This window comes from Amblyraja radiata, chromosome 15 (genome assembly GCF_010909765.2).
Source record: "Amblyraja radiata isolate CabotCenter1 chromosome 15, sAmbRad1.1.pri, whole genome shotgun sequence".
Taxonomy (NCBI): domain Eukaryota; kingdom Metazoa; phylum Chordata; class Chondrichthyes; order Rajiformes; family Rajidae; genus Amblyraja; species Amblyraja radiata.
This window is the reverse complement of record NC_045970.1, coordinates 16607748-16625276: the sequence shown is the minus strand read 5'-3', so window position 1 is coordinate 16625276 and position 17529 is coordinate 16607748. Positions and strand designations below refer to the sequence as shown.

The window sequence follows — 17529 nt, the reverse complement described above, 5'->3', positions numbered from 1 at the left end:
TGCTGGAGTGAGTATCCATCTCCTCTGCAGCTGATGTCCTGTGAATGCTTTATGCACTTTCCATTGGATACCTTGAAGTAGAACGTCAGCTTTTGTTCCATAACTTTCATTTCTGAGACCATCATGGAGGGTAGGTGAAGAAAAGATGCTGTACAAAAAAATGGAAACATCACCAACTCCATGCCATCCCCCAACTCACTGAAATTACAAACCTCAAACCCACCTGCAACTCAGCTGACATCAATGAGAGTAGATCAGTACGTATTATTTCCTGATGTGAGTGGACAAATGGTGATGAGAAACTCTCAGCAAATTCACACACTGTATTGGAAATCAATTTTAATTGCAACAAGGTTATGTGTGCAAGTATTGCATTTGACAAGAAAGGTGGGTCGCTTAAATGCGGAAGTTTGTGTGAGGTCTTAAAGCTGAAGCATGCAGATCAAGGTGTGAAGAATTATTCTTTAGCAGACTGATGCTTTAAGGGCCTGTCCCACGTGGGTGTCATTTGGGCGTCAATTACGCAACATGATTTACGCATCATGACGCACAACGCATGGCGTGCATTATGCGCACATGGTGCGTGATGGTGTAGGCAGTGACGCATGGTCGTGGCGCCCCGGGATTTTCGGTTTCACCTAATCCTTGCGCGCCACCTGCGTGACGCGCAAATGACGCCCAAGTGGGACCGGACCTTTAGTTTTAGTTTAGTTTAGAGATACAGCACGGAAACAGGACCTTCGGCCCACCGAGTCCGCACCGACCAGCGATCCCCGCACACTAACACGAGAGGCTCTGGTCAGGACAAAGGAGGCATACATCAGATCTGGGCAGTCAGGATGAAGCAAAGTCCTCTGCAAGTATAAGACATGTAGGAGTAAACTTAACAAGGCAACCAGGAGGGCAAACAGAGGCCATGAAATGGAGCTGGCAGGCAAAGTAAAGGAAAAACCAAAAGATATTCTACAGGTATAAGATGAAAAAGGTGGCTAGAGAAAGAATAGCCCCCCTTAAAGATCAACATGGTCATCTTTATGTAGAACCGTAAGAGATGGGGGAGATATAAAATAAATACTTCTGAACAGTTTTTACCGAGGAGAAGATCGTGGAGGCTTAGGAATTGAGGCATAGAATGGCAGATGTCTTAGATCAGATACAAATCAGATACAGATGACCAAAAATTAGATCTTGGTGATTTTAAAGAGCATAAAGATGACTAAATCCCCAAGGTCCTCGGACCTTGTCGGAAGGTCGGGAGGAATTTGTGGAGGCCCTTGCAAAGATATTTGCTTCACCTTTAGCTGTTCTTGATGTTCCAGAAGACTGGACTATTGTGTTGTTGTGTTATTGAAGTAGGGCAACAAAAATAAGCCAGGGGAACTACAGGCCAATGAACCAAACGTCACTGGTCGGAAAGTTGTTTGTTGGGCATTCTTAGGAACATGATCTATAAGCATATAGATTAGCATGGACTTATGAGGATAGTCAATGTGGCTTTGTGGAAGGAGTCAAAGTATAGTTTTAGTTTAGAGATACAGCACGGAAACAGACCTTTCAGCCCACCGGGTTGGTGCTGACCAGCAATCCCCACACATTAACACTATCCTAAACCCACCAGGTACAATGTTTACATTTACCAAGCTAATTAACCTACAAATCTGTATGTCTTTGGAGTGTGGGAGGAAACCAAAGATCTCGGAGAAAACCCACGCAGATCACAGGGAGAACGTACAAAGTCCATACAGACAGCACCCATAGTCAGGATCGAACCCGAGGCTCCGGCGCTGCATTCGCTGTAAGGCAGCAACTCTACCGCTGTGCCACTTGGAGGCTTGTGACCTGATTGGAGGCCTATGACCAGTAGAGTGCCTTGGAGTAGAGGCTGGGTCCCCTGCTGTGTGTCATCCATATTGTTAATATAGATAACAGTGTAGTTAACATGTTAATACATTTGCAGATGACAGCAAAATTGTTGGTGTTGTGGACAGCGAGGAAGTATGTCCACATTTTCAACGGGATCTAGAATAGTTGGGAAGATAGGCTAAGGAATGACAAATGGAGTTTTACTCTGTTAAGGGTAAGATGCTATGCTTTGGTATGTCAAACCAAGGCAGAATTGCACAGTAAATGGTAGAGCCCTGGAGAGTGTTGCTGAACAGAGAGATCTGGACACTTAGGTTCACTTTACCTCATAGTGGGAGTCAGATAGGCAGTGTGGATAAAGAAGGCCTTTGGCACACTTGGCGTTCATTGGGAAGGAGTTTAGGTGCAAAAGTTGGGACATCATGATGCAACTGTGTGAGCTGATAGTGAGACCACACGGAGTACTATGTGCAGCTCTGGTTGCCCAGCTATAGGAAGGATGTCTTTAAGCTGGCAAAGAGTGCAGAGAGGGTACAAAAAAATGCTGGAGAAACTCAGCGGGTGCAGCAGCATCTATGGAGCGAAGGAGCATCTCCTTCGCTCCATAGATGCTGCTGTACCCGCTGAGTTTCTCCAGCATTTTTGTGTACCTTCGATTTTCCAGCATCTGCAGTTCCTTCTTAAACGCAAAGGAGGCTGAGGGATGATATTATTGAAGTGTACAAGTTCATGAGGGGCCTGGATAAACTGAACGCTCACAGTCCTATGTGTAGGAAGGAACTGCAGATGCTGGTTTACATCGAAGATAGACCAAAATGCTGCTTGACCACTCAGCGGGTCAAGCAGCATCTCTGGAGAAATGGATTAGGTGACGTTCCAGGTTGAAACCCTTCTCCAGACTGGATCACAGTCTTTTTCCAGGGTACAGGATTCTAAAAGGATCATCTAGACATAGATTAAGGTGAGAGGGGAAGATTTTAAGGTGGACCTCAGGGGCCATATTCATTTTCATTTAGAGGGTTGTCCATATCTGGAATGATCTGCAAGAGGAAGTTATAGAAGAGGTTGCAGTTACAACATTTTAACAAATATATGGATAGGAAGAATTTAAAGGTCCACGGGCCATGTGTTGGCTAATGGGACTAGTCTGCTATACCGACTTAATCTGCCGAAGGCCTGTTTCCATGCAGTGTTGCGCTATGACTCTTTCTTCAAAAGAAATGCATGGCATAGTGATATTTCTAGGAGGAAAGATTATGATTTACTTCTGGAGTCAGGCCACTTTCAGATATTAGGCAAATGCCTTACCTTTGTAAAGGTGACAGAACCAGCTTACCGGATATCTTTAATATTTGGGTTGTTTCAAGAGTTGTCTGTGCCCTGTACATTATAGCAGTTCTCCTGAAGACAAGCCCACTAAACCGTATGCTGTTATTTGCCTTGGAAATTCAGGGTAAAGCCCCTGTCCCACTTACGTGTCCTTGGCACGCTAATTACGTGACCTCGTGGTCACGTTGAGGCGCGATGGTCCGGCGAAGGTCGCGCGCGACTTAATGCGTCCGCACAGCCGTCTGTAGAGCGTGATGTCATTTTAAGATGGACACAAAATGCTGGAGTAACTCAGCGGGACCGGCAGCATCTCTGGAGAGAAGCAATGGGTGATGTTTCGGGTCGATACCCTTCTTCAGTCTGAAAGAAGGGTCTTGACCCGAAACGTCATCCATTCCTTCTCTCCAGAGATGCTGCCGGTCCCGCTGAGTTACTTCAGCATTTTATGTCTATCTTCAATTTTCTTGGCCCCGCTCTGAGAGTAGGAGTGGGGGCGGATCCGGACTGCAACGGCCGTGAGCCCCAGGCTGAGTTCGACAATCGTTTGCCTGCTTCTGCTGCTGTTAGAGGTGAGATGTTGCGTCGCGCCAGGGTCTTGGGCCTGTCCCACTTTGACCGTCAGTTACGCGACAGGCCAGTGGCGCGCAAAGATTTTGTTCGCTACAAAATTTTGGAGCGCCACGCGATACCGTGCACAACTCCATACCCCTCCGCGCTTCTCAGTGGGACCGGCCCCGCGCGCCCACACGATGCCCGTGCGCCTCAACGCGACGACGAGGTTGCGTAATTTGCGTGCCAAGGACATGTAAGTGGGACAGGGCCTTTAGGTAGTAATCTCTGCATCCAGCTTTATTATGCATGTCCCAGACAACCAGGAGACGAAGGAAAAGTCTATCCCAGTCTAGATGGCAGTCTGCTATTAAGGATGAGAGTGCAATTATTTTGAGTACCCGCCCATTTTGTGCCTATCTGGATTACTGAAAATAGGTAAAAATGGGTGGGGACTCAAAATAATTGCAGATAAAGTGATACTGCACGGAAACAATACTTTTGACCCCAAGAGTCTCAACTGACCATCAAGCACCATAGCTACAGTCTCAGCAAACGTTGTTTCTGCTGTAAGGAATAGTTTTTATTGCATCTTAACATATGTTTAAACAAAATATATTTAGTGTATTTTAAGTGCATGTTTACAACCTAACGGGCAAACCCATCAGTTATTAAACATTTCACAAGACAGATTTTTTCAGACGTCCGTGATAATTGTTGAAGAAATACCAAAGTATTTGATGAAATGATGGAAATAATTAATACAGCTATAGTTGCTATATTTTATAACTTTATAAATAAATTGGACATATATGTTCATTGGATTTCTGGCCTGCTTGTGATAATTTCCATCTAACGGGTGTGTGTGTGAGAGCATTGCATAAGGCTGTCATTAATTCAGTTGAGGTCATTGTTAATCAGCAGCTCTGCCAACAGAGAAAGTAACCAGGCAAAGAATTTGGATCAGAAGGGATAGAGTGAATTAAAACAGTTCCCCAAACTGTAATGTAAGCTCTTATAACAAATGTAGTCCTTGCACTGAAATAATGTGGTTCTTGCATTCTTCTGAAACTTGAACCGTGGGGCAACGCTAATTTGAGATTATTAACATGAAAATTGTAAAGATAGTCTTAACAGAAAATATTATTTTAAATTGGCGATACAAATCACTGTGTATATTATAAGAAAAATGTGGGGAACTCTGTCCAAATGCTTGGAACTTGTGCAAATGTGTTAAAATTGCTGTCAATTGAATGCTGTGTCATGGAGCTGGACACTGCTGCGTTGTAATATGGTGAAGAGCTGATGGGCCACATGTGTCTTTACTAGCATGCCAGTTTCATGCACAAAATGGTACTTTGCCAAGATGGACATAGACTGTGACTAACAATCTAATTTGGCTCTGAATTTACTGTGTTCAGTATGGACACATTAAAGGTGTAACATGAAAGCTACCTGCGAACTACCATATATAATATTGTATCTTTAAGGCTACATATGACTTGATATTCAAGGGCCTCCATCCTCGGAAGTCTATCATTCAAAACAATGGCTATTCCACTTTTGTGAAAAATCTTTCCCTGGATACAATTCCTGGGAAAGATTTTTGCCTGTGCGTGATATATGAGAGGATGTTTTAATAGTTGTAAAATATTTTAACTACAATGTGACCTACTTATAATTTAACGTGACATGTGATATACTGTTAGCTCATGGCAGAATATTTTATATTTTAATTTGTCCATTCCAGTGGGATTATGTGCAACTCCTTCCCCTCCTTATATGCGTGTGCATATGTATGCATATATTTTCAAGTGTTTCTTTTCAAAAGGCTTTCTAATAATGGTTCTCGCACAAATAGTGTTTCATTATAACATTCCTTCTTGAAAAGCACCTTCCCCCTCTCTGTTTATACAAGCTTTTTGTCGAGTTCCCAAAGGAAGTGTCATGGCAGGAGGAGAGTTTTACTTCATACACATGCATAGGGCCCATTTGAGAATGTGTAATTTCTAAGCACAGCAGACAGGTAGCATTCAACCTGATCACAATGATAGGCACGTTACTGGTTATAATGATTACGGGAGTGCATGTAGCAACTGTGAGATTATTATGTAAAATACACATTCTGTGATTAATTTTTTTTTTAAACTAGTCATGGCAAGCAAACATTTGTAATCTTATTGACCGTTATAAATCCAGTACATGATTTGTCAGGCATTGTCCAAAATGTAACAGACCACATTTCATTCACAGTTCAAAAATGACTGTATTACAAAGTTGACATCACACCGAATATCCTGGTTGACTGAGCACATTATTAAAAAAAACTTTGCTAATGCAGTCTGCTAGTTCTGGTAATACAGTTTTTTCCAGAACAAAATGATGCACACAGTATTTGTATTATATGGTCTTGTCACAATTTGTTTACTACATGCTTCACTGTAAGTGTTGCTACCACGGTGGCTTAAGATATAAGGACAGAAATGAATGATTCCTGCTAGTCAATGAACTTTAACTGGAACTACACTTGAATGGCAATAATCTGCTCCTGTAATTGCTGTGGAAAAGGAAAATCCTCCAGAGATTTTACATCTAATCATTTATTTATAAATCTGTAGATAGCAGGCTGCAGAATTCGCAACAAGGGTCAACTTTCTGCTCAAAACCATTGTCTGCTGTTTACATTTCACAGCAGTTTTTACAGTAGTTGCAACCTACATGATCAGCTGGGTACTTTAATTCGCAGGCTTCTGTTCTGCACATCATTGCTTTGGACAGACCTACTTCATTAAGGATGCTTCAAGAGGCCATTCCCCTCAGCATTAGCTGAAATATGCATGTTTTTCCATCTCATTAATTCAGTCTACATACAATTAATTTCTGCCTATTAATAAACCCCTAGGTGTTAGTGACAGCTATCTAACCTGACCAAACCAAGTGAGGTCTGAGTTACATATGGTTGAATTTGAAGTTCCAAATAGGTGTTGAATTTCAAAACTGTCCTCAAAATGTTTCAGGAACTACATGATATTAGAATTAAAAGACAACAGCATTTTGATTTTGAGCTGTGGTTGAAAAAATAAGTTAGTGGTTTTAAATCATTTACTTTACATACAGAAACAGATGTTAGCAATCATAACTGAATTTTTAAAATCTCTGTGGGTAAACTTGAGTGGGTCTTTGTTGAGGAATACATTTCAATACCATACTATCAAAAAGAAAACATGATTGAACTATTTTTGCACAAGTATATTGGTTGTTTATTTAATAGTTCTTTATAGTGCATTGACATCTAGTCAGTATGCTAATGTCAATATATATTTAGCTTACCAAAATTGCAGTTGTTAAATGAACCTATTAACATAATGCAGCTGTGATACCAAAAAAAATGGCTGTGACAAGATACCACAAGGAAGTTCTATATCATTGTAGCTGTGACATAAACAGATTCATTCAAAAATGTGAAATGTTGGTGACTATTAGTGTTATATGCAGATAACATGAAATATCAGTCATGGATGGTTACTGATAAATATGTATTATTTATAAAACAGTATAAACCAATTTATATAAAAAGGAGCACTTAAAGAGTTGAGATTATTTATTAATGAGGTAAGGCACAAGTTAATGGAACCACAACGCAATTCACCTATGCTTAGCATGTGGTCAGTAGACTAATAATGTATGTATTTAGTGGAAGTACATCCTATGATTACAAGCTTACTGTTATTTATAACATATTTTGAATTCAGGATCAAACAGAGTTCTGTTTGCTGGGCTATTCACCCTGTCAGTGATGGAACACTGGTGAACATGGGTGCACACCAATGTAGGCCACTGCCGCATCACAGCATTGGGTAATTGAAACTCGTCCACACACAATTCTCAAATAATGACCCTAAAATTTGAGAAGCAGGATAAAATTCACTCCCACGTGAAAAAGAAAATAAATAAACAGAATTTTTGTTTTCAAGTCGCAAGCACAGACTTGTGTTACAAAAAAATTGGCATACGTACTTTGGACGCAATTCCTCTCTCCTCCCAAAAGGTAGCGGGGGCGGGGGGGTGGGGGGGGCAGGGAATGCGAGAGAGGAGGGGTCACTTGTTAGTGACTGCCTGTGTGCCTCATTATAGGTTCATCAATTTCCACTCCCATTTCTAATACCAATGTTATAAATAGAAAACTTTCATTTTTATTTCATTTGACATTGTTTTACTGTTTACATCAGACCACAGTTAGCATGATTCCACAATGGTAATAATGAGCAGCGCAGAGGTAATTCAAATATTGTGATGTGATCGACGAGACGGTAATTGCTCTATGGACATATTTGTGTTATGTGGCCTGGAATTAAGAGTTGGACTAAACTCTTGTTGATCTATAAAGACCCCGTTCCACTTAGGAGACCTAAGCAGCAACCTCTGGTGACCTTGCCCGCCATCCAAGGTTTCCAAGAGGTCACCGGAGGTTTTGGTCACTCTCCCTAATGGTCGAAAGTGGTTTCCGCGTGGTCGAGGCTTCATCTAGGTTGCTGCTATTTTTTCATCATGTTTAAAACCGGCCTCGGCTAAAAATAGGTTGCCGTTTTAATAATCGATAATTTTTTAGTCGCAGGTCTAGTCGAAGCCGGTTTTCTTCATAGTCGAGGAAGGTTTTCAACATGAAGATTGCAGGTCACGTCGACCTTGATTTTTTTTTGGATGGCGGGGATGGTCACCAGAGGTTGCTGTTTAGGTCTCCTTAGTGGGACAGGGGCTTAACCGAGCAATTATTCTGATTCACCAAAATGTGTCATTGTGGAAAAATAGTTTTTATTTTGTAACTTCGGGAACTATGATTGGTGAGCAACCAGGTAACGCTGCAACAATAGGCTTTTTTGTTGCCTTGTGCTGCCTGAGATTTATTAAGTTAATCAATGACATGACACAGCTTGATACAAAGCCCTGTTTACATGGAGCTTTTTAATTCTAATTTGATCTAAATCAACCCTTAATTCCAATTTAAATGTACAATGTAAATGGTGCTTAATTCTGATTAAATCCGAGTTAAAAACATACTATTTCCTGAGGTGGGTTTAATGTAATTCTATCTAAATTCATTTTGTTGTTCACCCATGCAGATGGCTGTAAGTGAAGTGAACTCAGAATCTGCATGGTGTCCCATGGTGGCATGTGATGTGACATAAAGACTGAGCACTGTGCACTGAATTGTGCACTACTTCATGCAATGCGTCCATTTAATACAAATTGAAAACTTCTTTGTGCAAATGATAGTTAAGCTGCCATGTAAATGGAACAAATAGTAAAAGTGGTCTGCATTAATTCTAAGCACACCGACACAAATTAGCTTGACCTCTGCCTTTATATAGGACTTATCATAAGTACACGGAGGATGACATCAACTCCAACAGTTATGATCATGCACAGATTTCTTTTTTTTAATCTTAGTGTTTTTAATCCATCTTTTATCAGCAATGAGTGAAATAAAGCCACCACCAAATAGCAGTTACTGAGTTCAAACATAGGTTTGGTCTACATTAATTGCGGGAAATGCATTTACTGTTATTCTATTTCTTTTATCATAAACATTCATTAAATTGTCAATATATTGAAAACTTTTACAAGAATCCCTATAATTGGTGACTATTGTCATCTACAAAAAATGACAATTTGTTGTTTAAAGCTGGTTAAGCCTTTTCACATATTTGCATTACAATTATGAATTTGTCACAAAACAATCAGCTGTTTGCCAATATTTAGGACTACATGCAGAAATATTCACAACATGTTAATATTATTCATTCCAGGCTTAATTCGGAAGGCATGCCTGGAAGTAGATATATGTGGATGATTTATTATGGTTTCAAGGAGCGACGTCTATAAGTAATTATCTTTTACTGAACAACGAACTTGACATGTTGAATGCAACCAGTGTTGCCATGGTATAGAAAATAAACTTTCATATTAATCAGCAGTCAAGTATTGTAACTTGGTCTTCATAAATTATGAATTGTGTTCAAATCTCTCAGGGTTCATTGATAGAAAAAAATTAAGAGAAAATATAAGACAGCAAGTATTTGAATACATTTTCACTAGAATGCCCGGTATGCTGTAATTGTTTTTTTAATCATTAGGGAACTCTATTATTCATCTGCAATTTTGAAGACGACTCTTCAGATTTGGTTGTCAAATTGAAAAGTTGTGAAAGATTATTTCCATGCAGTTGAAACCATTTTGAAGTTCACAAAGACCAAACTTGCTGAACAAATGTTGTGACTTAATTCTGCAGGACAAGAGTGGCCTCATTTAGTTGCGAGCTGTGTGAATGCCAAGAGGAAATGACCGCACCAGTGAAACACTGCATGACCTGGCTTCGGGCCTACTTCTGTGAACCTCGGACAACGGGAAAACTTCCTCTCCCTGCCTTTCATCATCCCATTTTTCAGCAAGGTCTGTTGCCCTCTAGTTTTGTTTGTATAGCGATATTTTGATTTTGTATTATTTTTGACATGCATTACATCCCTGCACTATTGACTGCAGCATAATGAAGCATTTTATCCTGTGTGAATTTGAGACATGGCACATAACATCAGCTATTTAGGAACGATAAGGTCTCTAACTGTTCCAAATGTTTCTGTTAGTTTTGGCATGCGTTGCATATATTTTGGCATCAGAGCTGAAAATGATGCAGTTCTACTCCTGACATATGCAGCCAGAAAGGTCTGAATGTAAGCACATCTGAATAGCTGTAGAGTTTTCAATGAGCTTATTGTTGACCTGTATTGTCCTATTGCCAATATCTGAGAGGTTCTTAAAGGGGAAATACATCTTGCTAACTTGTCATGCAATCATGATTTGAATGAATAATGTAAAAATAATATTAATGTAAGAGAAATGCTTTGGTAATACTTTCTTAATTGCTCCTCATTACTAAGTTTCATTTCACGATTGCTCATTAGAGATGACCCAATAGCATATACTTTTAATCTGCATTCCTTGTTCATATGAAATGGCATAGCTGTGCTCCAGTGACTTCATCCATTCGTAATGTTGTTCACAACGTACTGATCATATTATTTACATCAGTGGAATGTAAATGGTTTTGTTTGATTATGAGATTAAGAGAAAGATTCCCACGGTGTGCTGTCTTTCCAAATACTTTGTGAATTTTCTTTGATATTTCCATGGTTGACACACCTCTTGACTCATCCTCATTGAATATCCGACAACGGATCCTTACTTAATTTCACTCTTCCATATCAGCAATGGTTTATCTACCACTCCATACCTTCATCAACAAACTGGTTCCACCAAGATGCAGTCCAGAATGCCACAGGAGATCCAACTGTACAACTCCTCCCACTTGTGTCATGGGGAAAACTGACTCCCCACCCCCTCCTATGCCCTCCCCTAATCTTTGAATATCCCCAATCCTTTCCACTCGTCACCTAAATTTCATGTTGCATGTATCTTGTGTTTTATGACTGTTGGCAGATCAATTTCCCTCCTAGAATACATAAAGTTATATCGTATCGTATAGCATCACCATGATCTAAGGAGTAGGTTAAGAAGCTGTTCTTGGCTCTCTCTGACATGTTTTTGATTGAATTGAATTTGATTGAATTATTTGTGGATGTGGAGCCAATGTACCCGTGAGTGGTTGATGCTGGACTCTACCTCTCTATCCACTCTCTCCACCCTTCAACCATACTTGTCCTCTACTGCATGTTTACCCCATCTCATCAAATGGCTGACAAATGGCCGATGAAAAGGAGGCCCCATTTTGAATTCATTTTCCATCTCCTTACATGTTTCAACACCTGTTCCATTCTCTGGTGCGTTGAACTTGGCTGTCCTCAATCATTTTGTCAATTTCCGTTAAGTTAAGTGATATTTAGACTCCATATCTCGTTTGTTAGAAAGCTCATTGGTTCAACGGTACTTGTGACAATATACCGAGGTACAGTGAAAATTCATTTTTGCATGCCGTTCAGCACATCTTAGAAATAGTACACTGAAACAGTGTATAAGAGTCGCCCAGATTGGCACCATTTTTAAATCCCATTTGTTGTAAGTGCAGAGATTCTTAACCTGACCATGAAGGCCCATAGTCCTGCTGGCATTGCAGGGTCATCCTGGTCAAGTGTAGTCATCGGTGTCCTCTACTGCTGCCCCACTATCCGTGCAGCTGCAGGTCGCATCCAGTCCAGGCGCTCGGCCTCTTGGTGCTTACGATTTTCCACTTCTGCAAGGTTGTTCACACATTTGCCCTTCTACTGCTCTTACTTTCCACATAGCAAATGTTTGGAAATTGGTCCTGTGCCCCTCCCATCCTCTGCTTCTGCCACCTTCAGCCAATCTGAGATAGCGCATTTCATATTCTACCACAGCCAGAACTCTACTTGCCCCTCTCTCCTGTTCTCACAGACTTCCAATCCACAAATGTTTAAGAAAGAACTGTAGATGCTAGAAAAATCGTAAGTAGACAAAAAGCTGGAGAAACTCAGCGGGTGAGGCAGCATCTATGGAGCGAAGGAATGGGTGATGTTTCAGGTCGAGACCCTGAAGAAGGGTCCCTATCCGAAACGTCACCTATTGCCTCACCCGCTGAGTTTCTCCAGCTTTTTGTCTACCTTCCAATCCTCAAATGCGCTGTCTAAAAATATGGTGTTCGACATCTGCACAGCACCTCTACTCCTTTTCTCTCGAACCACTCAGAGCCCGATAACTCACCAGAGAAAGTTTAAATTCATTTAATAGGGGTACTACCACCAATTAGTGTTTCATAAGATCTCGTAATGCCAAAGTGTGACTTTAAGGTGAATTTTACAAACTCTGATTTCCACATCTCATACCCTCCCCTGCCTGATTGTATCTACACTCACAATGAATAACCTCATTCTATTTAATTCCTCGTTAATTAAATGGCATTGCTATGGAAACCAAATGAGGCTGCGCTATATTTGCCTCTTTCTCCAATGTGATGACTCCAATGGTGATGCTTCCTGCTCTCACCCAGAACTGAGAGATTTATTCAATCCAGTATCTAATGGATTTATAACTTTTGTAGCCAATATCTATCCTTCATGCATCTTTGCACAGTACATCTTCAGTTCTTCCCTTCCTCAGCTTCTTTATCTCCTTTTCTGGAGATATCTAGGCACTAATATTCAACCTTTCATAGCTGCTGTGACTTGTAACAATAATTTCATTCTCTTAGTTTCCCTTTTTGCATCTTTTGTTATGTCATTGTCCTATACAGGGACACATGACAATAAACTCACTTGAACTTGAACTTGAACTTGATTTCATCTTCCATTTCCCCCTGTTCTGACGGGCCATTCTTTTTCTTCAAATCAACAACATCTCCCCAAGGTTAACAAGGCCTCAACCATATTCATTCCATTTCTCATGACTGCTCTCTCCCTTTCTCCACCTTCCACCAAAATTCTTTACCCCTCACACGCATGTTTTGGCATTACAAAGAGATTGCTCTTTCCATAACCAAGGTAGCTTATTCATCACTGCCAGCATCCCTCCTTTCTCATAGCATCTGGAACTCCAGAGGTTGAGGGCAGACCTGGTAGAAGCATATAAAATTATGAGAGGGATAGATAGGGTAGATAGGCAGAACCTTTTTCCCAGGATGGAAATATAAAATACTAAAAGGTCTTCAAATACGAAGAAGGGTCTCGACCCGAAACGTCCCCTATTTCCTTTGCTCCATAGATGCTGCCTCACCCACTGAGTTTCTCCAGTATTTTTGTCTAAATACTAAAAGGAATAGCTTGAAGGTGAGATGGCAAAATGTAAATGAGATGTGCTGGGCAAGTTCTTTACACAGGAAGTGGTGCGGGCTAGAAATGTGCTGCCGGGGCTGGCTGTGGACCCAGCTAGCTCAATGGCATTTACGAGACCTTTAGATAGGCTCATGGATATGAAAGGGAATGGTGGGATATGGATAATGTGCAGGCAGATAAGAGTTGGCCTTGGCATCAAGTTTGGCACAGACATTGCTGGCCGAAGAGCCTGTTCCTGTGCTGTACTGTGTAAGAAGGAACTGCAGATGCTGGTTTAAACCAAAGATAGGCACAAAAAGCTGGAGTAACTCAGCGGGACGGTCAGCATCTCTGGAGAGGAATGGGTGACGTTTTGGGTCGAGACCCTTCTTCAGACTCCTGTGCTGTAGTGTTCTATGCTCTCTCTCTCTCTTTCTCTCTCTCTCTCCAGCTCCAGGAAAGACAACATCTGCCCTAACCCCCAGATCTTCTCTGTAGCCCTTTCCATACCTCCCTGCTTCATCTGCATCATAGAACCTGTTCATCACCAACTTAAAAAATATATTTTGAAATTATATTTTAATCCTTCTTGGAGTGAAGTTAGGAGATTCCTGTTATTTTGTCATTCATTTCATTGCTGTGGGACCTTCCTGTGTCTGTTTATTAGCTGGAGAAGGGTTTCGGCCCGAAACGTCACCTATTTCCTTCGCTCCATAGATGCTGCTGCACCCGCTGAGTTTCCCCAGCAATTTTGTGTACCTGTTTATTAGCTGTTGTGGTTCCCATATATAACCTCTACTTCAGAAGATGTTCATGGGCTGTAACTTACTTTGGAAGCTACTATGCTTGTAAAAAAGAGCTAGACAAATGAAAATTATTTCTGCGTCACCAGAAGATTAAACCAATTTATAATAACCTTTCTTTGACAAATGATATGCAGCAACAATTAGTATTACCAAAATGTTCTGTTCAACCATACTGATTAAGTCAAGAGCATTATTCAAAACCACATTACAAATGTGAATAATGAGGAAGTCCTTTTGAGAACTTGTTAGCTGTTTATATGAATAATGATTGTTTTTGATTCTTTGTATAAATTAAAGAAATCAGTTGGACCACTGTGCCCAATTAGAATCTGTTAAAACATGTAAATATAGCTCTTCATTTCTTCCTTGGTTGCCTGTCCTTATATACTAACCGATTGTTCGAGCAGGAGTGAAGTGAAGTCACGCCAATTTTGCTTTCAAAGTTGTCACAAAGAAAGTTGAAAAGTTCAAGCTTTTGCCTTTTTTTTAGCTTTTCTATGAACTTGCACATTCAAATTATCCTAACTGGTTCTAATTATGGGTGTTATTACGCAGTGATTATCTCCCTACGTGGAGAAGCGCAGGAAGGGGAAATGAGTTGCAAACAGCCAGTCCTGGTAAGCTTTAGTGTCAGTCAGAAAGTTGTTCAAAGGTGCGGACGCAGGTGACTGGAAAGAGCTGAAGGCTGCTGCCCTGTGCAGCCTCTTGAGTTGACAGTAATGAGTTTGAGTCTTATGGGCCTGTCCCACTTACGCGACTTTTTCGGCGACTACCGGCACCCGTCATAGGTCGTTGCAGGTTGGCGAAAATTTTCAACAACCTAATTCACGACCTCTGCCGAGTTTGCCCTTGATTCATACTCGCAGCATGGTCGTCACGAGGTCGTAGGAGGTTGTAGGTAGGTCGCAGCAGGCCATGATGCTAGTCGTAGGTACTTGTGGCATCATGTAGGTCGGGGCGTTTTTTCCAGCGTGATGAAAAGTCCACGAGTTAAAAAGGTTGTGAATTAGGTTTGTGAAAGTGGGACAGGCCCTTAACTCAGCGGGTCAGACGGCATCTCTGGAGAAAAGGAATAGCTGACATTTTGGGCTGAGACCCTTCTTCAGACTGTGACAGGGGAGAGGGGAACTTTACCCATCTGCCGACCTCTGCCTCTCCACCGCCCACCAGCAAGCCGGGGCCATCACCTCACCTGAGTTCCAAGCTCAGCTCTGTAAGTTTTGTAAGCTGTACTTCCCTCTGGGTGGGTGAGGTCTGATATCACTGGCATTAGCTCGTGAGGGGCTCCCTGTACCCCAAATTCCCTGACAGTCTTGGGGAGTCTATAGATCTGATGTTGGAGCTCCGGTGGCTATAACAACTGAAGTTGTATTTAATTGTTCTTGTACCTCTGATACGGCACCAGGGAATCCTAGGTGTTCTCTTCCATAAAACATACCGTAGCAAGTTAATTTGCAGTTGGAGGAAATAATTAAGAACACAAATGGAATGAAAGGCTTTATTGATGAGGGAGTTAAGGGAAGTGTGCAGAATGCTCATGAGACCACACCTGGACTGCTGCATATTTTTGGGGGGATGTTTCTCCCAGTGGGGGGGGAATCGAGAACTAGGGGAAATTGTTTCTGAGTTAGTGATTGCACTTTAACGATGCAGAACAGGAATGCCATCTCTTGGAGTATCATGAATCTCTAAGAGGTGGAAAGGCTGAGTCATTGAATATTTTAAAGCCCAATGTAGACAGATGTTTGGACTTTTGGGAAACTGAGTGTTATGGGGAACAGGAGTGGAAACAAAATTCTCATCATCCACAATCTTATTGAATGATGAAGCTAGCTTGAAAATTTCACCGATTTCAGGTGTTTCTAGCTGACACAATTTAAAACTCAAAAGCGATTTAAAACCTTTAAAGTTGAGCAAAATGACATATTTTTAAAGAAGCAAATATAGCTTCCCCGTTTGCACTAGATTATAATTGACAGGATGTTGGGTTCTGCACCGTTTCCAACTTGGCACGGGATTGGAGGGGGCTGGAGATTCTCAACAAGACTGGACATCACTACAGGATGCCAAGTGGAGTCAAACAGCGCAGCAAATTGAGTGAACCAGCCTCCAAATGTGCCAGCAAGTCCTCAACATCCACATTGGAGACCTCAAGCACTGCATTCCGTGACAATGGTTTCAACTTTGTCATTTTCAACCAAAGCTGCAGGCAAGAATCAACGAAATACGGCCCAATATTTTGCTGCAAAAATCCGAGCTTCAAGAGTGAAGACTTTCATAACCGACGAAAAATGTGCAGCGAGCGAACCCAGAAAAAGCGTTTTGAGGCATTCGGGTGGTTTTTCTTTTCATGTTGGTGACTGTTAATTACTTCCATTTTGATTCATTGTTTCTTTGGAACTTCATGATTGGTAGTTCTCCTTCCTGCACACGGTTTGATTGATATTCTCTGGAGCAGCTCTGCCGTGATTTGTTGTTGTTTTCTGACGAAGAGATTTGAGCCAATTGAGTCCACATCTGACAAGTCAATTTGTAAGTGTCAGGGACAAAAGTATGTGCTGGCAGAATGTCCACGGTTATGTCTTTATGTTTCTCTTTAAAATTGATTAAGCAGACATTTTCTGGTTAAGACCACTGGACTAAAACCATGGATTGGGATATATAAGACTCTGGTCTGCATAAGACAGGAGCACAGAAATGAGAGTTTAGTTTATCATCAATGTTTAATAACCATAAATTTACATCAGCAGATATTAACAAAAATTCACCACATATGTTTTTTCCATTTTTTAGTATACCTATAGTGTGCGATAATATATTGTATTGTTGAAGACTGTGTTGTATTGTATAAAATATATTTTTTAAGACGTACAGGTATGTAGGTTCATTGGCTTGGTAAATGTAAAAATTGTCTCCGGTGGGTGTAGGATAGTGTTAATATGCGGGGATCGCTGGTTGGAGCGGACCCAGTGGGCCAAAGGACCTGTTTCCGCACTGTGTCTCTAACCTAATTAACACAGTGAATTATCTCAAATACAAATATTAGTGTTCCTTTAGATGGCACTGTTAGTGTACCATCAAATGATCCATCACCTTACTTAACACGCTCTTGAGAATTACTTATGATTATTATAAATATGATATGGATTTCTGACTTTATTTGGCACATAACAGTGGAAAACTGAAAAAAAATATGTATTTAT

The 17529-nt window shown here is 41.0% G+C and overlaps 1 protein-coding gene across 2 annotated transcripts in view; it reads left to right on the top strand.

Annotated features, from left to right (window-relative positions):
• The window catches only part of mgmt (O-6-methylguanine-DNA methyltransferase), a 339916-nt gene that overhangs the window by 204678 nt on the left and 117709 nt on the right, over positions 1 to 17529 (top strand). For both annotated transcript variants that reach the window (XM_033033682.1, XM_033033683.1), the window contains exon 4: positions 10031 to 10191. In XM_033033682.1, coding sequence (XP_032889573.1) covers positions 10031 to 10191 — 161 coding nt within the window. The remainder of the gene's footprint in view (positions 1 to 10030; positions 10192 to 17529) is intronic.